The sequence below is a fragment of the Xenopus tropicalis genome, chromosome 3 (genome assembly GCF_000004195.4).
Source record: "Xenopus tropicalis strain Nigerian chromosome 3, UCB_Xtro_10.0, whole genome shotgun sequence".
NCBI classification, from domain to species: Eukaryota; Metazoa; Chordata; class Amphibia; order Anura; family Pipidae; genus Xenopus; species Xenopus tropicalis.
Window position 1 is genome coordinate 85,975,911 of NC_030679.2, and position 24,226 is coordinate 86,000,136.

Below are 24,226 nucleotides of genomic sequence, written 5' to 3' on the forward strand. Positions count from 1 at the left end.
ACTTCTAATAGCCTCATAATTTACAACAGGCACTACTATTATTTATTATAATACACAATTTCAATAAGTCGTGATTTGCATCAATAATTATGACTAATAAACACTGAATATAATTAATGACATTAGTAAGCACCATATAAAATGATATAATTTACAGGATATTCATGGCTCTTGTGTATTATAAAAAGAAAGAAGTTTAATAAACAAGTTTATTTTTTTTAAGAATAGCTAACGCCATTACTCACATAAGACCTCACTCTATGGGGGAATTTTACCAATTGTGACAAGGTATATAAGGCAATAAAAGCCAGGAAGTGTGCTATTAGGTTTTCATTGTTAAGATTTTTATTCTATGTAGTCCATGCAATTTGTGCCTTTGCCTATGCTGCTATTATGTTGCTACTAGGATTTTGTATAAAAATGATTGTAGAGACTTTGGGGCATATTTATATAGTCGTGGAACATGGTTATTCATTTTTAATAGTGTAATATAAAAGTGATACTTCTAAATATGTGTATTTCACCTTATTCCTGTTTTATCACCTTTTCTGAAATCAGCAGGCAAAATCCATTTTAAAGGTATGCATTTTCATTTACTCTGGAAATGCACAACATTATTTTGCACTTTTTGATATAATCCATCAATGGGGCTGAGGAGAATTTCTTGATTAAAAAGGCCCTAATTTTGCCCAGGAACAGTAATTCATAGCAACCAATCAACAGGTAGCATTTATTGGTAACCTGTTAAAAAGCAAACATCTTATTGGTTGCTATGAATTACTGCTACTGGGCAAACTTAGTGCCTTTTATTACATATGGGGGATTGTCTTATAGGGATAACAGAGAAATATAGCCATTTGTGTTTAATAAGTAAGGATCTATTGGTCAATGCCATCTATTGGTCAATCATTTATATACTAACTACTTATTTTATTAGTCATTATTTTGCATCTGCTGCCACATACAAAATCCTTGGTGGCCACAACAAGATCAGCGACTTTGTGAAATCATTACAATAAAGTAAAGGTAATTTATTAAACACAAACTTTAAGAAAGAAACAATACTTCAGGGATAATACTAAAGAATTGCCCACTACAACACTTCCTGCCCTATAAAGCAGAAATTACAACAAAACCTGTAATGTTATAATCATTAGCCTTCTATGCCTTAAATCTGAATGATACTCCAAATGCAAGATTTTCATGCAGTGTCACCCCTTATCCACATCTTTTCAGATACGGTTATAATGCAGCCTTTGGATTATGAACTGTATGCATGTAAATGAATGCAACAATATCTACTATATATAAATATGTGCCACATCTCTGACACTACACATGCATCAAAACAAACGCTGTAGACTAAAATAATATTGTTTCAACCATCCTCCAAAGAACTGGCTTAATGAAATAAATAGTACACACATATACAGCACCACATCCTTGCTTGAAGAGAAATGCTTATTCTACAGCTCCCCATATGCATTACGTTTAAGCCGGGGTTCTAGATGGTATTTTGTTGCATATCAGTCATATATTGAATATAAATAACACTGTGATTTTTTTTTAACTAACAAACCCTAAAAAGGCTGTTTTGTTTTAAGCAGTGATAAAAAATGAAAAATTAATATTTTGAAGCTTTTGAAAGCTTGCCAGCAAACATTAGAATATTGCTACCTGCAGAATAAAAAGTAATATCAAAACTAAAGTAATATTTGAAGTTCTTTCAGGACAATATTTTGTTGAGCAATGTCTCATTTAATTAAACTGTGAAAAGATCAAGTTTGATGTGTGGTCACCTTCCTGCCATTGCTTTCCAATCTACCACTCCTGCTTTTTAACAATCATGTCACTTTCCAGATGGTCATTGACTTTGTTTTCTCTATTGACTGTCACTCAATACTTGATTTTTCTATTAAGTCCAAGCCCAGAATGGGAAGTCAATCAGTTTGTGAAATAACTGACACAGCCAGCAGTAATCTCTATTGAGCAATTTGTTCTGATTATCACTTCTGTACAGACAAGAAAACCATTGATTCCTCATGTTCTATTAGTAGATGTCCTAACCCAGAACTACTGGTTACTTTCACAACATGACAAGATATACCTAGTTGGATTATTGAAAAAGGTAATACAGGACTCTGTACCACTTTCACTTTCTGTGCTGATATCCTTTATTTAATTGCATTTTTTTATCCAATTAGCAAATACATCTAAAAATCTAATTTGTCCCACTAAAAGAAAAAGTTTAGATTGTGATAATGCTTTATTATCATTTATAATGGCAATATATTTTATGCAATGTTTTACAGTGATTGTTCCTCATTCATGCAGCCCCTGTCCCATTGGTGCTTATAATCTAAATTTTCGATCACATTCAAAAAACACACAAAGAAAAGTTTAAATACAAACCAATTATGCCTGTATGTGCCTCTATGGTGCCAATTGTGCCTGTATGGTTTTTGGGGAGTGGGAGGAAACCAAAGTATACCGGAAAACCCACACAGATCCTCGCTTCTCAGACTGAATCATTACAGGATATCAACACTGCAAGTGAGCAGTGCAAACCATTTAGCAACTGTGCTGCTTATTCCAAATTATACTACATTAGCGCATGCTAATTATTTATCATTGTATAAGAAAAATAAACTGCTTTGCATTGGTATAGGTTTGATGCTTATATTTTGGTGTTGAGTGGTCATTTCCTAAAATATAGTTAAATACTGTCCACAGTACCCCCTTCTCCTCACCCTGGAGACTAAATATGATAGACTGAATCTGATAGCTTTGAAAACCATTGAACCAGATGGTCCTTAGGGAATAAAAGTCAGTGTTACAGATACAGAAACATGTAAACTAATGATATGGTCTGAGTTATTGTGTATTTGTTACTGATATGGCTAATAAAAGCTACACAAATCAATAATAGTGAGATATATGCACCCACATATGTCTTACCCTTTGGAAAGGTAAGAGATAGCCCAATAAAACCATCACATGCACTTAAAATACCATGCTTGCATTTCATTTTAGTTCTATCACTTACGAAGATAATCCAATGTAACCTTTAATAGGGAGCTATTGCTATTGCAAATACATTTACAAAGCAGTTGTGGATGCTTGCTAACCCTTTTTCACAAATAGATTTCTTTTTTGTATAGTTTTCAGATTTAAATGATTTATTAGTGTGCTTCCTCAACCCAACATTATTTGTTATAGTGCAAACAACTCAGCCAGGCTGTTAACCACTGAGTACATTGCAATTGCTGACTCATGCGTTTGCGCTGCAGTCGAAATTTTAGGTTGATGATATCCTTTTCTGTTTGACAACAATGGTTACCCTTTAACCATTTAGAGCAATGTCTTATTCATCCTTAAAGTGTCTACACAATGGCTAGATTTTGGGTTAATGGGGTTAACTGAAGATTGAACATTTAGCAAGTGGAGTTAAAAGAGCACTGATCATACTTGGGGGGAATAATGCAAAATCTATTAACTTTAGATACATTAGTTCAAACCATTAAATACATAGAAGATTGTTGTAGAAGGAGGCTGTCTATCTAAAGGGGAGTGGTGCTCAAGCTCCTCAGTACAGTTCTGAAAGCCCGAAAGGATGTTTATTTCCTTCCACCCAGACAGGAGTAGTGGCCATACCTAAAGAGAAGGGGGAACTGTAAAAATTGTAAGCTCTATGAGGCAGTGAAATTTTGTCTCTTAATACTTCTTGCTTAATAATGAAAGTAGATGTACTGTATTTTTGTATTTATTCTATTATTGTATTGATCCTTGTCTGTATTATTATTGTATTGTACAGAGCGAGTTGCTAGGTAAACAAGATGCTAGCAATCAAATTGCTACTAAACAAAAATCTAAATAACTGAGTAACCACAAAAAATGTGAAATGAAAACCATTTGCAAACTATCTCAGAATATCAATGTCTATGTCATTAAAGTTAAATAAAGGCAAACTACTCCTTTTAAATCTTTTAAAAATGGAGAACCCTGTGAAACTGGTCTCTAAAATGTATTTCCTGATTGGGACAGCGTTACATACCCCTTTTCTCCTAACATACCTCAAGTGGCGGATCTTTTGGGAGAACAAATTAACAAATCATCTATACATTCCCTAATCCCTCTTGTTTTGATGTATATAATGAGATATGCATGGTATATGCATATGCCCATGGACATAGGAACCATAGATACCAAGCTAAAAGAGTGACATTTTATGAAAGAATTGCCACAGTTCTTAAATTCAGGTATGATGAGCTTGGGCACCAGAACTCTTGTGCTTTGGCTTTTAACAATAGCTTTGTTGCAAATGCAAATGTATTACCATCATACATGTATATGTATGCATGGGCAGATAAAGAGATTTAAAAGCCACAATTTAACAAATAAATAAATGCTAAAAATTGTAGTAAAGCTCTTAGGGCATAAATTTTTAATTTGCAGGATTCAAAAAATAGATGCCTGCTGTGTGGTTTCTACTAATAACCATTAGTGCTTAATTAGCTTTTAAGTTATAGATGGTACAAAAGTAACCCAGCTGCCTAAGGCTGCACTGAAATGAAGTTAATCTAACTAAGCATGAAAAACAAGTGCAAGTTATGGATGAGCGCCATGCATCTTGTCAGGGATTTAGAGTCATGTGCAAGAGAGGCCTTTACTTTGCAGCAGGGAAAATTCAGATTTTGTTGAGCCCAACATCATGTAACCTGTGCCTTTTCTCTTTTTTCAGTTAGAATTGCTACCCCCATGGATACACGGCAGCTTTTCTTATATAAACTATAGTAGGGTTTCTAAACTAAACACATAGGGGGAGATTTATTAAGACACGAATGCTCGAATCGTTCTTTCGAATGCTCCAACCTTATTTTCGCTTGCACGACTTTTTCACATGCTCGCAAAAATTTTTCGTACACCAGCGCAACTTTTCCATACGCTTGCGTAAAAAAATTCGAAAAGGTTCTGCCGCTGTTTCCAATCATTCGGTACGAAAATTTCATGACTTTCGGATCGCCAATACGATATTATCGTGACTAATACGTTTTTTTTCGTAAGCTTTTTTGTGATATTTGCGATCTTCAGAAATTATCGTATCCAACTCGAATTTTCCCATTCAGGATTCAAACTCGTGTTTTAATGAATCGGCCCAATAGACAAAAGGAATTCTGGGAACTAATTCCAAAGCGCTCCAAGAAAATCCCACTTACATGGTTTTATCCTATTGGCTATTGCTCACCCAGTGGGTTTTTAATCCAGGATAATAGCTGATCAGATTCCCAACTACAGACCAGTTTTGCCCATCTTGGTGCTCACCAGTGTAGTGTAGAGCTTTCTGATGAGCTTAGGTAGAGCCAAACAAACAAATAAATCATTAGGGTTGAGGAGTCCACCTCATGCATATGCAAATAGACAAAAGGAATTCTGGGAACTAATCCCAAAGAGCTCCAAGAAAATCCCATTTACATGGGTTTATCCTGTGGGCTAAAGCTCACCCACTGTAGAAGCCAGGATAATAGATGATAATAGATGATCAGAAACCATGCACTACAATGATTTAGGCTACAGAGGGGCTAAAGACACGTGCGGCAAAGTATGTTCCACCTTTGTGTTCATGTGATGAAAAGTCACGTGATTTTATTGATTTGGATTCAATTCAGCCAGGTACATGGATTGGCTGAATCCTGATAAAAAAAGGCTGAATCCTGGATTTGGTGCATCTCTACTTAAATCATCATAATTTATCAGATTTTGTCCCATGACACAAACTGCCCTAAAAAGTGACTACTCTACTCCAAGTTTATTATGCTTTCCAAGCCCTTAACAACCATATTTTCCACATTTCTGTGTGAGCTCTCATATACGCAGTGTTCCCGATTTCAGTGCAATTCAACATGTAATCTAAGGATTTACAAATGTGACAACTACAGATTCTAACAAAGCTGGTACTTTATGGGAACATGGGAATGTTTGGGAAAATAAAGCTAAATATACAGAACCTACCAATAAGAATCTTTGCAAAGCACAACCCAAAGCCATCTGCTTGATTCAAAATAAGTTATGATGAATCCACTAGTATTAAAATATTTCCAGTTTAGTTAAAATCATGATGCTAGCCTCCTAGAAGTTTAAAGTAACATATGCCCCACCATGCACAGCTGTTGGAATATTACTGACACCTAGCAACAGTATCCCTCATACCAAGAACATTACTGCTGTGGCCTTTTTAGCCCACCTTATTAATAATGGAGCATTTGTCTCTCCTTCATTCTGACACTCATCCATTTAAAAGTGATATCATGTAGTGTATGTTCTGAGTGATGCAGAGGTTCCCTGTGCTGTGTATGCTGACAGCATATTAATACAGATGAGTATATACTCTGTAAGAACCTTATATTAGCACTCTACATGTAATTAGCAAGAAATATGTTCACATAAATATATAAGGTTCTTCTTTATTGTCTCAGTTTACTGTGAGGTATGTTGTTTTTATACTGACCTAGCCTATAAGAGTAATTCAAGTCCAGTGAAACTGAAGTTTCTTATTGGTCTCTGCTGAATAGGTTTTCTTGTTTATACAGCTGAACAAATTAATATATTTTTACCATATATTTATATTTACCATTTCTAAATCAAGTAAAATCTCACCCTACATTTTAGACAAAATGAATCTTATGCCCCATAATCTAATGGTTTGAGCATAATTAATGGGTTAGATTTTTTTTTTTGTAGTTGTAAGCAATGGTGATCTAAATTGCAAACCCTTATCCTAGAAAAGCCCATGTGCCAAGCATTCTGGATAAAAGATCTAATACCTGTATAGCTACTGTGCCTGTAGTGCAATAATGTTTCATGTTGTGTAATAGCTGCTTACAGCTAATGCTTGAAATATTAATATGTGGCAAGAACATTTTCAGAAAAACATCTTTTAATGAATTGTTTGCCCTTTCTCAAAGTCATAGAAAAACAAAATTATTTTTGTGTCAAAGGAAGTTTGCAACAAACAGAATATCTTGTGTTAGTTTATTTGAGATTATTAATGGCCTTATGCGTGCTCCATTAACTGGAAATTTTTTTCTCAGACTTCACTAATGATAAACAGATCTCATTACCCAAGAAAAAAAGGGTTCCCAATTTGCATTTTATTTCCCATTTGTCTATTTTCCATTGCTCCCAGTGAGACGGAATTATTTTGTTATTGAAATAAATACTAGAAACTTGAATTTACCATATTGGAAGGTAAATAGTTCATACAATACTCTTGAAGCTATTTGTTTGTTGGATATGCATAGTTCAATATAGATTCCTAAACTTAAAAGGAGAATCTGATTCTACCTACAGTGAGGAACATAAGTATTTGAACACCCTGCGATTTTGCAAGTTCTCCCACTTAGAAATCATGGAGGGGTCTGAAATTCACATTGTATGCGCATTCCCACTGTGAGAGACAGCATTTAAAAAAAAAAATTCAGGAAATCACATTGTATAATTTTTAAAGAATGTATTTGTATTGCACTGCTGCACATAAGTATTTGAACGCCTGAGAAAATCAGTGTTAATATTTGGTACAGAAGCCTTTGCAATTACAGAGGCCAAACGTTTCCTGTAGTTCTTGACCAGGTTTGCACACACTGCAACAGGGATTTTGGCCCACTCCTCCACACAGATCTCCTCTAGATCAGTCAGGTTTCGGGGCTGTTGCTGAGCAACATGAAGTTTCAGCTCCCTCCAAAGATTTTCTATTGGATTTAGGTCCGGAGACTGGCTAGGCCACTCCAGAACCTTGATATGCCTCTTACAGAGCCACTCCTTGGTTATCCTGGCTGTGTGCTTCAGGTCATTGTCATGTTGGAAGACCCAGCAACAACTCATATTCAATGCTCTGACTGAGGGAAGGAGGTTGTTGCTAAAAAATCTCACAATACATGGCCCCATTCATCCTCTCCTTAATACAGTGCAGTCGTTCTGTCCCCTTCGCAGAAAAGCACCCCCAAAGCATGATGTTACCACCCCCATGCTTCACAGTAGGGATGGTGTTCTTGGGATGTAACTCATCCTTATTGTTCCTCGGCGAGTGAAGCTAAGACCAAAAATTCCTACTTTGGTCTCATCAAACTTCAGATGGGCCTGGACATGTGATGACTTGAGCAGAGGAACCTTCCACGCAATGCATGATTTGAAACCGGCGTAGTGTTCTACCGGCAGTGACCTTTGAAACTGTGGTCCCAGCTCTCTTCATGTCATTGACCAGCTCCTCCCTTGTAGTTCTGAGCTGGTTTCTCACCGATCTTATCATCAGTGATACCCCACGAGGTGAGATCTTGCATGGGGCCCCGCCATTGAAGCGCCCAAGCAAAATCTGCGTTCAGGGCTCAATCGGCAGAAGGTAGAATTTCTATTGTTTCTACCTCCATATCGGACGATTCAGCTCTGAACATTAGTGGAGGGTGGGAACGATCTTTTGTGCAACCAATGGTTGCACAAAAGATCGATAATTTCTACGTGTATGGCCACCTTTAGAGGCAAAGGCTAACATTAGTACTATGGGGTCTTTTTTAACCAAATAACATATCTTCCCACCCTGATGACAAGGTTTTAAAGGTTGTCCAAAAGACCCCAGCAAGCAGTTGCAAGCTGCACATTCTCAGCTAGTGTTAATACTTGGGGGTAGTGAAAATTCAAATGCAAGTATAACATGGTGACAAGGTGCAGACTGGTGAAGTCTAGGGGGAAATGTAGATAATGCTGAATGTTCCTTGTTGTAGCAGTATCCTCAACTCCAATGGGGGCAGAACCCGTGATGGGGGGGGTTTCCATGTTGTAAAATTTTTGATAAACAATTGCAACTTATTGAATGTGAGCTTGCTCTCATCACTGGTTATGTGTATAGAAGAAGAAGGGAACCTTGCCTTGGCACATATATGTGAACATAGATTGTATTATATTTGCTGTATTTGCCCAGTGGTGTCCAGTATATTCTTTTAATGGTTTTCCACAGTAGCAAAACAATGAGGAGTTTTATCACAGCTATCAAGCACACAGAAAGCAGAGAACAAAACTGCAAAGCTTGAGCTACAACTGACCTTTTAAGTTTGATGCAGACTCCCCAGTGCGGATTTGCACAGGTTCATCTTTTATTTGACCTTTCCCTAATTCTAGAATTGAATTTTTTTCCTATTTATTACCCACATTGGAGTCTTTCATATTTTCCTTATTTTGTCTTACAATAACTACAAAGGCACCATGCACCTTTTGTGTTACAGGATTAGCTACAAAACCATAATCACAAAGGATATCCACACAAAGACCAAAGGCATAAAGCTGTATCCCCAAAGCTAAAAGCATCATAGTAGATCTGTATGACCAGCAGGTTGTTTTTATTAAGGCACTGTGTTCCTGCTGACTTGGTTATAGTTGATATCAATTAACCCAATAACTAGACATCTGTGGTAAGCAGAGCACTGCAGGAACAAAAATGATTTCAGATGAAGAAGTGTGAAAAGACTGCAAAGTGTCTGGCCTTTACAGATAGTTTGCAAAAAACTAAGAAAATAACAGAGTGACCAGCCCAGATCTGTTCTTAATTCATTAACAAATGTCTCAATGGATTTGTCAGAATTACTCACTAAATTAGCGACAGGAGACAATGTACTAAGTGGCCACTCGCAAATATACTGTAGCTCAAACACAAGATTTAATATTGAAAAAGCAGAGACAATGCTACAGCAGAAATGAGTATAATAAGCAGGCAGTTAAACAAAGTCTGAATAAAGGCAGTGGTCTGGGCAGGCAGCAGGCAAACAAGTCCAGGATCAGGCTCAAGATCAGGGCAGGTGGCAGACTAGAAGAAATTCATAAAATAGGCCAGGGGTCAAAAGCCAGCGAGACAGATTTTAGAGAACAAGGGCAGGGCCGGAACAGACTCACAGGATGCTTGGACAGGAACTCAGAAGGCTTGCTCCAGCACAGGGTATGAGAGAGGCAGGCTTAAATAGCCCCATAATTGGACTATTGTCTGCAGGTGGATCATAAGAGTTTGAAGAGTTATTGACATAACATGTCAGGCCCAAACCACACTGCCTCCTGTGGCTCAACCTGGAGGAGCAGTGGCCAGTATATCTTAGTTTCCTGGGTCGAGAAGGTTGCTAACAGGACACAAGTTGAAGGCATTGTTTATATAGTGTAATCACAGGTCAACCTCCACCATTCATTAGCCTGTGTAGACAAAAATGCTCCTATCTACCCAAGCTGGTATAGTTATATGTAAGGGCACAGATGTACCTTTTGAATGTCCATCAGGGCTGGAGATAAAGATAAAAATAGCATGAAAAGCATGTCTTGAAAGAAAAAGCATTTACCTGTCTACACATTCATTCTGTGCCTGCAGTGGTGATGTTAATTTACATTATGCCACTCACATTATGGCTAAAAAAAACTCTTAATATAAGATGTGGCTCTTTGCACACGCAATAAATCATGACTACACAAAATAATGTCGGTGTAAAGTTATCTTACTTTATACCCACAATTCTAATGTAGCCCAACAGAGTTAAAAGTAAATGTGCTCTGTGAACTGTGTTTGCTGACAGCAGCTAAACTGCAACAAGCCTCATGCTCTCCAATAACCTGGGAGCCAAGGTGGCAATCTTTCTCTACTCTGAATGGTTGAGCATTATAGTCATTTTTATTAAAATGTAATACACATATGGGACCCGTTAACCGGAAAACCCGTTATCCAAAAAGTTCTGAATTACAGGATTGGCCATCTCCCATAGACTCCAATAATTCTAATTTTTTAAAAATATTTCCTATTTCTCTATAATAATAAAATAGTACCTTGTACTTGATCCCATCGAAAATATAATTCATCATTATGGGAGGCAGAACAATCCTATTGGGTTTATTTCATGTTTAAATGATTTTTTAGCAGACTTAAGGTATGGAGATCCAAATTGTGAAAGATCCCTTATCCAGAAAACCACAGATCCAGAGCATTCTGGAAAACAGTTCCCATACCTGGGAACCACTGACTTTCCCTTTTCATTTTGAAGTCCTACACTATGGGCCATATTTATAAAGATTTGGAAAATAATTTACACTAACAAAATTGTATAAAAGTAAGTTCCTTACTTCTGAATTGATGGCAAACATTGTGATCATGGACACAAACCATTACAAAGAGTTAAAACCAGGAACTGGAACACTTAACCTGTTGACCTGGTGGAATCCTAATAAGTCAAACAGCAAATAGTTTCTGGTGTGAAAACGGTTTAAAATGCTAGATGAAATATGGCAGCCTTGCACCCAGTTACACTGTTTTTTTTCAGCTAAAGGCTGTTTTTACACCAGTGTACGCTCTGCTACACATTTGCCTAAAATTACCATATGGGCAGGGCCGGATTTCTGTTTTGGGCGCCCCGAGGCCGCCCCTGTCGGTCGCCCCCTCCCCACCCGTGCGCATGCGCGAAAGTGCCCCCAGTGCGCATGCGCGAAAGCGACCCCACCATTGCGCATGCGCTCCTTTAAACTCCCATACGGAGCAGTGGGGAGAGGTCCCGACTGCTCCGTATGGGAGCCAAATTTAATTTTTTTTTTGCGACGGGGTGGCATGCCGCCCCTAAACTTCTGCCGCCATAGGCCCGGGCCTTTGTGGCCTCTCCACAAATCCGGGCTTGCATATGGGTTTGTAAATTAGCTTGATTTTATATAGCATGTCATGGTGATTTATTGTATTCACATTCCAGTTTTTAGCACAGCTTTATAAATGTGTAAGGTTTTGTTTGTCTACAGTTAACAAGCATAAATATTAGAAACACATTCATAAATTTGGGAAAGATGACTCTTGGGGGGTTATTTAGCAACATTGGTGTTTGAATTTTTTCCGCCATTTGTTAAGCAAAAAAAGTGAAAAACTCAAATGTAAAGCTTTGGCATCTGAAAGCTTGCAAGGCCATGTTGAAGTTAATAGTAGCTGCCTAGGCAAAATTAACTATTATTAAATAACTATTCAAACGAATATGAGTCTTTTTTTGAACTTGTATATCCATTAAAAATGATAAATAAAATACAAATTTGAGGTATTTAAGGTTTTTTTTTTATACCATTTTATCCTATTGTGTTTTTTTAATAGATTTTTTTATAAATAAGCTAACATTGGCCTTTTTTGAATTTCAAGTTTAATTTAAAATAGAAAATTTCACAAATTCGAATTTTGATAAATAAGCCAAACTCTGTATAGAAAAGAGGATATAGAAGACAATTCAAAGGGCACATGTATGAGGATATTTTATCCTGTACACATAAAGTTAGAAAACTATGCAAATAGTGGCTTTTAAATCCATTATTACAAAAAGTTTAATGGATACTAATAAGTTCTGTTCTTTTATAAGGGTTTACTTTAAAGTTAAACAAAACTATAAAAAGTCGGCAAAGTAGAGGGCTGTTTCGATGTGAACACAACAACATTTCCAGGCAACTTTAAATGAAAGTCACTTTATAAAGAATTATGAGTGCCAGTGGCATTTCATAAACTATACCGATACACTGACAGATTTCATTTATATACAAGGCAAGAACAGAGGGTGAAAAAGAGAGTAGTTGGCTGTTTTTATATACTTATTTTTGCAGCTCAGTGCCCATAAAGTTTTCAACAACATGTTTCTGGATTGTTTGGTAAGCATGTAATTTTTCTGCAACCTGCAGTACAAAGTAATTCACAACGAAGTAAGTCACAACGAAAATATTACACTTCCCTTAAACCTGCAGCCAAATGTAGATGTATACAAGGAGGAGGGGTGCAAGATTGAAAATTTGTGATACTAAGGACAACAGCCAGAATTCAGAAAAATATTAAAAAAGACAGAGAATTGAGTTGATGAGCAAATCTGTCCCTGAAATATTTGCGAACTGCGGCTACCTTGTGACTTTATGTGCAAGACTTTTGTTGATGCAACTGTGACATTTTATAATGCAACTGCACCTCAACATTTTTGGACTTGACTGTGACTTTTTCTCCCTTGCCAATGGTTTTTAATCTGGTGCATCTGGTTTTTAATATTTAACAATATACAGTATTTACTGCAGTATAATACTTTACCATACAATTATCGTACATAGCATGTTGGTATTTCTCAATAGGTGTTAAAGTAGTTACATGGGGGATGTATGGCAAAAAATTCGCACCTATTCATGTATGTACAGTAGTTCCTGCTCTCTCTAGCTCCCCTCAAGGTTGGGACCACGTCCCAAAAGTTAGTTTGTGCTTAAACAATTTTGCTTAAGCTGAAACTACCTAAACTATACTAAAAAGCTGAAATTAGACCATGGTCTATAGAGAAGGAGGGTAAGAGACGCATGAAGTGGTGCCCAGGTAGACCCTATAAATCTGAAAATTATTAACTTAATATTTAGGAAAGTAATTCTTACAAGTTTATTTATATTTTGTCATTTAGAACTCTAATCTAAGTAATACAGAGAATATTGCACCCCTGTCAAAAAATATAAGGACATAAATGGGTTTATTTATCAATTTTCTTTCTTCTTGTTCTACTTTTTTCTAATAGACTCACATTTAAAAAAAATCTAATAAAAAAAAAGAATATGAAAAAGTTCTAATAAAAAACTCTAGTACCTTAAATTTGCAAGCTTCCAAACTTCTACATAAACTTGCAAGCTTTTAACCTTTGTGGTTTCAGGTTTTTTTGCACTTAATAAATATTGAACATTTGTGTTTTGCACCATATTGGGAGTTTTAGAGAAAAAAAACATTTGGATTCATTGTTGATAAATCACCCCCAAAAATCAGACACAAGGCAATAGACTAAGTACTTTTGTACAGGCCATGGAACTCTGAGGTGACTCCTAATATCCTCGTATTTTACAACAGGTGGTACATTATTTATTATAATACACAAGTTTCATTGAGTCATGTGACAGAAATGACATCTCTAAGCACTGCTAATAAGGATATGTATTACAGGTCAATAATAGATGTTTTTTTATAATAAAGAAAGACCTTTAGAGGCACTTTACCAGCCCCTGGACTCAGAAGCACATTAGCAGCACCTTTTTTCACACATACTGTGCCTAATTTCTGTCTACTGGAAAACCTACATAGAACCATCAGCACACGTAGAGATTTATGGGCCCCAAGGAAAGTGATTACATTCTTGATTGAATTGATTTGCAGCATAACTTACAGATACGCTTTCCCGTTTGTCAAGGTATTGCATTTGATTAGTAGCGTCAGTGGCTATTTCCCATCTCTATGCCATTACTGTGCTGTTCCTCTCTAAATTACTGTCAGGTCAACATAAGAGCCAAGACTGCATGACAGTCAAATGCAAACAATACGTCTTCCGCACCCCATCCTCGTAAATTTACTGTAAGTGAACCAAGCACTTGACTTTTTATCACCAATTTATCATTTTAATAGCCTTTCATAAGATCTTATGCAATGAAATTAAAAATGCTATTAAAAATTAAATATTTGTTAATACTTTTCATTGTACTACACGGTGGAACAGGTTGGTGCTTTATAAATGTGTTAATAATAATAGCAACAAATGTTTGATTCACTGAAGAAAAACAAAATGAAAGTTACAAAAAAAACTGATTTATCTCAGTATAACATTTCCAGTAACTGAGGGCAAATGTTAATGAGAAGATGGTTAAATGATTCTTACTGGAATATAATGTACCAAGCTATAATGCGTAGTAACCATTTGTTTATATTTTTGCTCTTCTTTACCCCTTGTTCTCTGATTCCTTGTTGAGTCTCTTTTGTTTGACTTTTTTTGTACATTTTTTTTTTATCAGAACCAAGGTATTTGCTTCAGGGCACCTGCAGTACTTTTTAAGAAATTATCGTATTCTAGATTTTTTTACAATGCAAAGACATGTTATGATATATTTAAAAACAGTTTCATTTCTGGTGTCAGTATCTCTTTAATTAAAAACTTGAACCAAATATTTGAAGCAAACACACAACTTTAGGCTGATGCCACACGTGGCGTTTTTACGCTGGGTATTTTCTAATTCTCTTGGCGGCTGAAAAACGCCTGATATCATCATCCATAGAAATAGCTTGAAAAGACGCGAAGCAAACCACACAATGCGGAAATACGCTAAAAAACGCCTAAGCATGGATTTTTCAAGCGTTGGCTGAAATACGCCAGTACTTGCAAAGCAAGCTATTCCTATGGATATGCAAAGGCAGCTGCCAGACCTAGCGGAAATATGCGGCGTTTTTTGCTATTTCGCACTATTAGCACCATGGCAACAGGATTTGCTTACGTCACCAGTACTAGGCTGAAAAACGCCATGTGTGGCTTGTGCAGCGTTTTTAGGCTGAGAAAAAACGCCGCATAAAAACGCCACGTGTGGCATCAGCCTTAACCAGTGCAGGGTAGCATTATAGTCTAATTATTTTGATACAGTTTCATTTTTTGGTGTTACTTTTCCTTTAAGTTTCCAGCAGTTGCTTTGATAGCTTCCAATACTAAAACATGAGAGCCACTTCCTTCACAGGCCTGATAGTAACAGTTGTTTTAATAGTTTAATACTTTAATAGTGTGCATCTGAAGTACACATTCAAGACTGTGTTTGCTGAACTCATTTAGTTTTGACAAGTGTTATGTTAATGTATGTCATATCATGTTGAAATCTGTATATATTGTAAGCGAGATCAGACATACAGACAGTCCCCTACTGGGATTACCGGCTAAAACAAAACACAACTCCCCAGAGTCACAGTACCTTGAGAGAATCCTTTTATTTGGGGGAAAATCCCAGCAGCACTTCAAGCTGTTCCACGCAGGCACAGACCCTCTTACCCTGATTTCAGTCTCAGCCCCCAGCCCCTCACTCTCTGACTGCAGGCATATCTAGCCTGCTAATTATTCCCCAGGTGAGATTCCCTTGGGGAATTAACCCACTCAGCACCACTATACATGAGGGAGTAGGAGATGAACCTAGGGGAAATATATCTCCCTTCCACCTGTGGTTGTTGGTGCCAGACGGGCTGGTCTGAGTATTTGACATCTGCTCAGTTCCTGGGATTTTCACGCACAACCATTTCTAGGGTTTACAAAGAATGGTGTGAAAAGGGAAAAACATCCAGTATGTGGCAGTTCTGTGGGCGAAAATGCCTTGTTGATGCTAGAGGTCAGAGGAGAATGGGCCGACTGATTCAAGCTGATAGAAGAGCAACTTTGACTGAAATAACCACTCGTTATAACCAAGGTATGCAGCAAAGCATTTGTGAAGCCACAACACGCACAACCTTGAGGTGGATGGGCTACAACAGCAGAAGACCCCACCGGGTACCACTCATCTCCACTACAAATAGGAAAAAGAGGCTACAATTTGCATGAGCTCACCAAAATTGGACAGTTGAAGACTGGAAAAATGTTGCCTGGTCTAAAGAGTCTCAATTTCTGTTGAGAAATTCAAATGGTAGAGTCAGAATTTGGCGTAAACAGAATGAGAACATGGATCCATCATGCCTTGTTACCACTGTGCAGGCTGGTGGTGTAATGGTGTGGGGGATGTTTTCTTGGCACACTTTAGGCCCCTTAGTGCCGATTGGGCATCATTTAAATGCCACGGCCTACCTGAGCATTGTTTCTGACCATGTCCATCCCTTTATGACCACCATGTACCCATCCTCTGATGGCAACTTCCAGCAGGATAATGCACCATGTCACAAAGCTCGAATCATTTCAAATTGGTTTCTTGAACATGACAATGAGTTCACTGTACTAAAATGGCCCCCACAGTCACCAGATCTCAACCCAATAGAGAATCTTTGGGATGTGGTGGAACGGGAGCTTCGTGCCCTGGATGTGCATCCCACAAATCTGCGTCAACTGCAAGATGCTATCCTATCAATATGGGCCAACATTTCTAAAGAATGATTTCAGCACCTTGTTGAATCAATGCCACGTAGAATTAAGGCAGTTCTGAAGGCGAAAGGGGGTCAAACACCGTATTAGTATGGTGTTCCTAATAATCCTTTTGGTGTGTGTATAATTCCTATTGGTCAATACTAACATAATCTTAACATCTTAAAGGAACAGCAACCCCAAAAAATGAATAATTACAATATAATGTACTGTTGCCCTGCACTAGTTAAAGTTGTGTGCTTGCTTCAGAAAGACTACTATAGTTTATATAAATTAGATGCAATGTATCCAGGGGGGCAGCTAGTCAAGCTGGCACAGGTTACATAGCGGATAACAGCTAAGCTCTGTAGAACACAATGGTGTTCTGCAGAGCTTGTCTGTTATCTGCTATGTAACCTGTGTGGTTTAACCCTATTTTGAATAGCTACACAGCAACTTTGTTTATATAAACTATAGTAGAGTTTCTTAAGCAAACACACAACTTTTACCAGAGCAGGGCAATAGTAAATTATTTTTTAATTATTTGTAAACACTTTAATTTTTTTGGTGTTACTAGTGGTACTCTGACCCCTGTAACAACAGGTTCCTGTTATTCCCAAAAATAGATCAACCCTTTTAACCCTATATGCAAACCAAACTTTTTCGGAAGAATTGCTGGCTTTGTTGCAGACTTTCATACAAAAGTCCCTGTACACTGACAGATGATAATTGGAATATCACGTGCACTCCTCATTTTGCTACTACTTCTTCAGCATTTTTGGAGCAGATGCTTGCTAAAAAAGTACTGATAAAGCGAAGAGTTTAGAGAGTCTTGCCAAAGAAAATTGCTTTCCCTACAGCTCGTGGACAACATCACATTCAAATATCTTCACTTCTGTCAAGGTTTGCAAACGTTCACATTATATTTCTGAGGTCTGCAAGTAAATGTTTCATAGAGGATTGTGCAGCACAGTTTTCCTTCAGATAACAGTTTATTTTACCACCTAGGTAAGAAAACTAAAATGTCAGGATTTTACAGCATACTATGATTTTCTGCTCCTGACCAAGACAGTAATTTTCTGTACTATTTTTCAGTTCTCAGTACGCCACTGGTTATCTCTTTTAGTGCTCAAGGGCAGGGTGTGTCTTAACAGTCTAGCTTCATAAAAGCATATTATACTGGACCATATTTTTTGCCGAGTAAAACAAAGGTATCTTTTTGCCTGTGAGATGTTATTTTTCTTTGTAATCTCTTAGTAAAGCTGAGCATTATACCATTTATCATGGCAAACAGGCCCCCAGAGCTCACTCTTGCACCATAAATATGATTTAATTGGCTGCTTTGATAAGAAATGTAGGGCAAGCACAGAGTCAATACCAAAACTCACTGCTCACCCAGCAAATTCATTTATGATATTTATTTGAAGGTTTACAGAGGAAAATAGAGTAAAAGTACCTGTAAATCAGCCAACCACTTAAGAGTAGAAACTCTACAAAGCAAGCACCTCCTTTCTCCTATTATCATATGGCACTTAAAGGGACAGTTCTTATTTACAAAAAAAAATATATATGGGCAATTATAACTGGACACTGGCCTGTCCAACATCTTTTTTTCCAACCCAAGGGTACTAATGAGTTTGGTCTTCCTTTATGCAGCTATAAACGCCTCTATCCTGCTGGGGAGGCTCAACATTAGATTTTTTAGCATTATTGGTGGAATTTGTTTTCATTCATCCACAAGATCATTATGAAGGTTGGGCACTGATGGCGATAATCAGGTCTGGCTTGCAGTTGGCTTAAGTTTATCCTGCAAATGTTCAGTTGGTTGAGGTCAGGGTTCAGTGCAGGCCAGTGAAGTGCTGTATCCCCAATCTCAGTATATCCCTTCTGTATGGATCTCATATGCATGTAGGCGTTATTGTGTGTTAGTGTGTTGTTGTACTCTGTAGCCTTAAGGTTTGCTTTCATTTGAGCAAGAGGCCCATTATTCCTCCTCTACTAAACTTTGCAATTGGTACTATGGATTCACTGCAAGTCATTTTATTCCTGGCATCTGTCAAACTCAAACTTTTCAGTCAGACAGTGAGATTGCCATTTATCACTGCAGACAGCACATTTACACTTCTCCAAAGTCTAATGGCAGTGACCTTTAGGGCTCTGGCACACGGGGGAGATTAGTCGCCCGCGACAAAACTCCCTGTTCGCGGGCGACTAATCTCCCCGAGTTGCCATGACCCGCCATCCCGCCAGAGAACATGCAAGTCGCCGGCGGGATGGCACACGCGGCGGGGCGATTTCAGGAAATCGCCGAAAAAGACTCACGAGTCTTTTTCGGCGATTTGCGCGAAATCGCGCCGCCGCGTCTGCCATCCCGCCGGCGACTTACATGTTCGCCGGTGGGATGGCAGGGGTAGGCAACTCGGGGAGATTAGTCGCCCGCGAACAGGGAGTTTTGTCGCGGGCGACTAATCTCCCCCGTGTGCCAGAGCCCTTAGACCACTCCAGTCAATTCTAATCTTTACACATGGTAATGTTGTTTGTCACTGATCACCCATAAAAACGCCAAGCTATACTTCCAGGGACAGTTCAGTATTTAGGTGAACTGCCCAGTTAAAATTTTTTCTATATATGCATTACGCTTGTCAACACTGTTTATGCTATTACTGTACTGTAAAAATATACAGAGAAGGGTTTATACAAGTAGTTCTCTATTACTTTGGTGGTAACACAACACATACTGCTCTGATCAAAGCTCCCCTACAGCTACACTGGACTGGCAACACACTAGATTAGATTATATTAAAACAAACATGAAACACTTAAAAATTATGACAGGCAAGGTTGCAAGAGATTTCACATTGGCTTTCATTCCCCTCTTAAAAAATGTGCATAAGTTAGAAGCAGCACAATTTACTTTAGCAAAAGTAAATTCGAAAAAATATAAATGTTATTAATTTATTTTTTATTAGGAATCCTGACTTAAAACAGACAAAATATAGGGCACAGATGTTGATATGCAACTGTTAAATACAATACAAGATAATATAACATCAGGTTACATTACATAAAAGGCATCAATTGCATTTTAATAGACAGGCCAATATTTAAGGTCTGACAAAGCATGACATATGCCACTTATGAGGAAAAAGAGAAGAATCCAATAAGAAACCTTTATAATTTAATAAATCAAAGTGGATATAAAGAATAACTGCAAGCGTTGATCATGTTATGTCCTTTGCTTTATTCTTTTCTGAGGCCTTATATTAAAATGGGTTGAGATGCTTTTTCTCCACAAACAGGGCTTCTACCCTCCTCTCCCAAGCAGGCTCTGGAAGAAAACAAATAATTTAGAGGCGGATCAGAGCATTCAGAGCACCCATAACCCAATCCTGCTTAGGCTAATGGCACTGTGCATTGGCTTCTTTCTGCCTGGGTTTTTTCTCTGTGCGCCAATCTACTCCTCCCAGTATCTGCATTGACATTTATTTTGTTGGCTTGAGTGCAGACACACGGAGCATATACTGGCTAGAAAATGCATACTTTCCACCTGCCTGTCAGTGCAGATATAAGAAAGGAGCCAACGGAAGCCCTTTTTTCTTATCTGCCTGCAAAGGAAAGCCAGTGACAATGCCTCCCTGTGCCATTAATCTTAATCTTGAAATTAGTAAGAAGTTCTATATGTCTAAATTTGTACACCTCACACATGTAAGCTTTTATTTAGGATTACTTCCATATTCCAGAGCTCATTATCAAATTAACCACAAAGTCTTATACATAATGTAAAATGGCACTACCTGCTCTGCCATTCTCAGCTTGTGCTTTGAATGAGAGAGAGGAAAATGAAAAGGAGGATAAATAATAAAAGCAGCAAAAACAATAAAACTGTAGCCTCACAGTGCAATTTTTTTTTTTTAGTTTGCAAGCTGGGAAAAAGGCAGAAGAGGCAAATAATTAAAAAAAAACAAACTATAAAAAATAAATAATGACCAACAGTACAGTTGTTAGGAACAACAAAAAAAGTTAACTGAAAGTTGAACCACCCCTTCGATGTAAAGGCAGATGAAGAACAAGAACATTTTGTATTTTTAAATGTAGGTTTTACTGAGGTAAAGGAAAAAAACAATCAATAAATGTAATTTTGAGACTGTTCTTAGGATGCTGGTTTCTAAACTTTCAGTTCACAAGAGATCTGCATCTTTCCAGCATGTGTATACAATACATTCTCTCTTTTCCTTCCAGCAAATGCTGTACCTTACTTTCTCAAGCATTAAACTTTTTTAATATTGCAGTACAATTGCAAAATTAAAGGTGTTAGATCACGGTTGTCCTAGAGGATCAAATCTTATAACTTCTGCCATATTCTCTGAGCAGTTGATGATAACTTACTGACTGCAACATATTAAACAGAGTAAACCCATAAGGCTAAATGTAGATTGTATTTCAGTGTCTACTATATCTTGTGTAATGTGAAACATATAAAAAGATATATGTATACAATATTTGTAATATTAAAAAAAAATAGCTATCCCACCTAAGGTTATATTTTTGGAAAATCTATATAGAAGGCAAGTACACATATGTGTCAGTTTAGCTGGAGGACTAAATAGATTGGATAAAGTGCAGAGGCAGAATGAGAATAAACCAGTAAAAGGTGGGATAAAATGTAGGGCACAAGAGTGGTAGGGTTGGGAATAGATGCAAAGGGAGATCAAATGCAAAGGTCAAAAGAGGGAGGGCAAAATACTGTGGGTGGGAAAATGGACAAAGCGCAAAGGGAAAGAAAAGTTAAGTAAAAAGCACAGGATAGAAGATGACAGTAAAAAAGCAGGGAGGAAGATGCATAAGGAGATGCAAACTGCATGTCAGCTTTACCTTTTATGCAGAAGTTTTGCTACTTTAAACTTTGTATGAAGTATTAATAAAGAAAAGATTAAAAAAGGCAAAAAAAGCTAATTAGTAAAGCAAACAGCAAAGGCTGTTGGATAAAATCTATTGGGCAAAAAAGCAGAAAGGGGATATTAGAGAGAGATGAGTCAATTAAGGGGAGGGCTTGATTGGTGAGTGCATGCAGAAATTAAAGAAAATAAAGAATCACAGGATAAACTAAAATAATTTAAAGAGAGATGCATGGCATACATTCTGTGAGGTATAGAAATACACAGAGGCAGTGCTGCAGCAAAGACCTATAGTAAGGCTACTGTATGATAAAGCAGTTTTATTCAGTTAAAATATTTAATACCCCACATCATGTGAATTCTGGCTTGTTGTCCCCTTTTCCCTGGCATCTACCTTTGTTTAGCTGTCTAGAGCATTTATTGCTGTGCTTAGGGACCTTTAATACACAAATCATACATGCACAAGTAATGTATTAGATTCTACATAGGTGCTATAATTATCATGCACAGTTAAATAAACAGACCAATATCATATATTGGTCTAGTGACAATAGAGGTGATAAGTAATGAGCCATGAAGGCTGAAGCAAAGAAAATTTGGATATCATTACAGAAAGGATTTTTTTACTGTGAGGACATCTAGATTATAAATGTTCCTATGGCAAATGTTGAGCTTAAGGTCACAAATTCCTCCCACCTTACAACAATATTAAACATACAGCTGGTCTATAGGGAACTTGGTCTGACTGCGCTGGGCAACGTATAATTCACATCCTCCATTACAAGACCAACCATTATAAGATCGTTGAATTTAATCTGAGATCACAGTTTGTATTTTAAACTTCAGACAAGCTGATCAGCACATAAATAAGGTAATATCTTTACAAATGACAAAAAGGTGCAAGTGCTTCTCTGCCTTATGAGCTTCAGCATGTGCTATTAACTACTGCCCTAGTATTCTAACAGAGCAAGAACATGCCACATGCAGTTCAACTCTATCACTAACATGAACGTGAAGAAAGTGCAGTATATTTTTTTTACTGAAAACAGGTTGCAGATATGCATTCTCCCTCCAAGCACACCAAACCATGCAGCTTCACACTCACCTGTTTGGCACCGTTGACACAATGCAGGTACTGGCTGGCCAATGTTGAGCAGCTAAGAGACTGCTGTGGGTTCTGCTGGTAGCACTGGAAAATTTTAGCCTGCAGGTCAGCACAAACTGGATGAGCCTCATATCGCCTAAGTGGAAAAATGAAGGACACTGTCAATACATTTTGTTGTAATTACAAGAATATGATTATTCAATGGATCAGGTTTTTTTTAAATCTTATATCTTTGTTTAGTACTACATTTTGATATCTAAATATGCACATTACTTGCAAAAGCACAGGATATTTCATATCAGTTTGAAAACAGAACCAAGAAGGTTAACTAGCCCACAAGTCACTAGATTAGATGGCTGTCTATGAGACAGATTATCAGTGTGAAGACCGATTTAATGATGGCAGAAAATAGGTGCACAGGGATCCCTGTCTTTACATCCTGTCTATGGCTGGTATTAAGTACAAGGCTCCTTTCTGCCTGATAACCCTACACTATGAACTTGGCACTGATTTTAAATCTTACACAAGGGAAAGGGTGCTGCCTCCTCCTGATGTATTGTCTATTCGTTTTATCTTAAAATGTTTTTTGGTTTCTTAGTTCTATCTAACCCCATTTATTATGTATAGCAATGCCTTCGGAGCAAAGTGCTAGTGGCATATTGATAGAAAGGTTATGTCAACCCCTAACATACATAACATTTAAGGAAAAACATGGGAGCTGTGTGTTTTATAAAATGCCAGAGGTGACATTAACAGAGACCCACACATATCACTGCTCTTGGCATGTAATAAATCAAATGAGCTTTTTCATTCCACAGTCAATACTCATTTTAATCCCTGGACATCTTGTCTGCTTATGACTAGCACTCATTGTATTTTCATATGCCACCATATCCATTTCCAGCACTCAAATGTGATATTGATGAGGCCTCAACAGAAATGATTCTACCTCCACCAACAAAGAATTTTCCTAGATTAACATACAAGGGGAAAGTGCTGGCCTCATTATTGATCTGAGGTACTTGTTATGCTCACTTAATGCACAGTTTTCACTGTTGGGAAAACTCCAAATGCGATTACTGTCAGACATACAGCCATAAAACATAGGAATGGATACCAAGTCAGACAAACATGAAGCCATTGCAACCTCTGCTTGTAAATACTTCATACAGAACGTGTTACACATTTTCATGAAAACAAATTTCTTAATATGTTTACAACCACTTTAGTTGCCTGGCACACATGTTGCGCTACAAAAAAAACCAGTTAGAAAGTATAACATACAACAATAAAGAACAGATGAAACTATATTCCAGAACCCTCTATTTGATCCTAAT

The 24,226-nt window shown here is 37.4% G+C and overlaps 1 protein-coding gene across 4 annotated transcripts in view; it reads right to left on the bottom strand.

The window, feature by feature from the left end:
• Positions 1-19,829: 19,829 nt before the first annotated feature.
• The window catches only part of chchd3 (coiled-coil-helix-coiled-coil-helix domain containing 3), a 60,018-nt gene continuing 55,621 nt past the window's right edge, over positions 19,830-24,226 (bottom strand). For 2 of the 4 annotated variants that reach the window (XM_031897813.1, XM_012958817.3), the window contains 2 exons: positions 22,890-23,025; positions 19,831-20,217 (listed from right to left, as the gene is read on the bottom strand). In XM_031897813.1, coding sequence (XP_031753673.1) covers positions 20,194-20,217; positions 22,890-23,025 — 160 coding nt within the window. In that variant the 3' untranslated portion in view covers positions 19,831-20,193. Of the gene's footprint in view, positions 20,218-22,889; positions 23,026-24,226 lie in introns of all 4 variants that reach the window. The other 2 variants (XM_012958818.3, NM_001004897.1) reach the window with 2 other exon arrangements.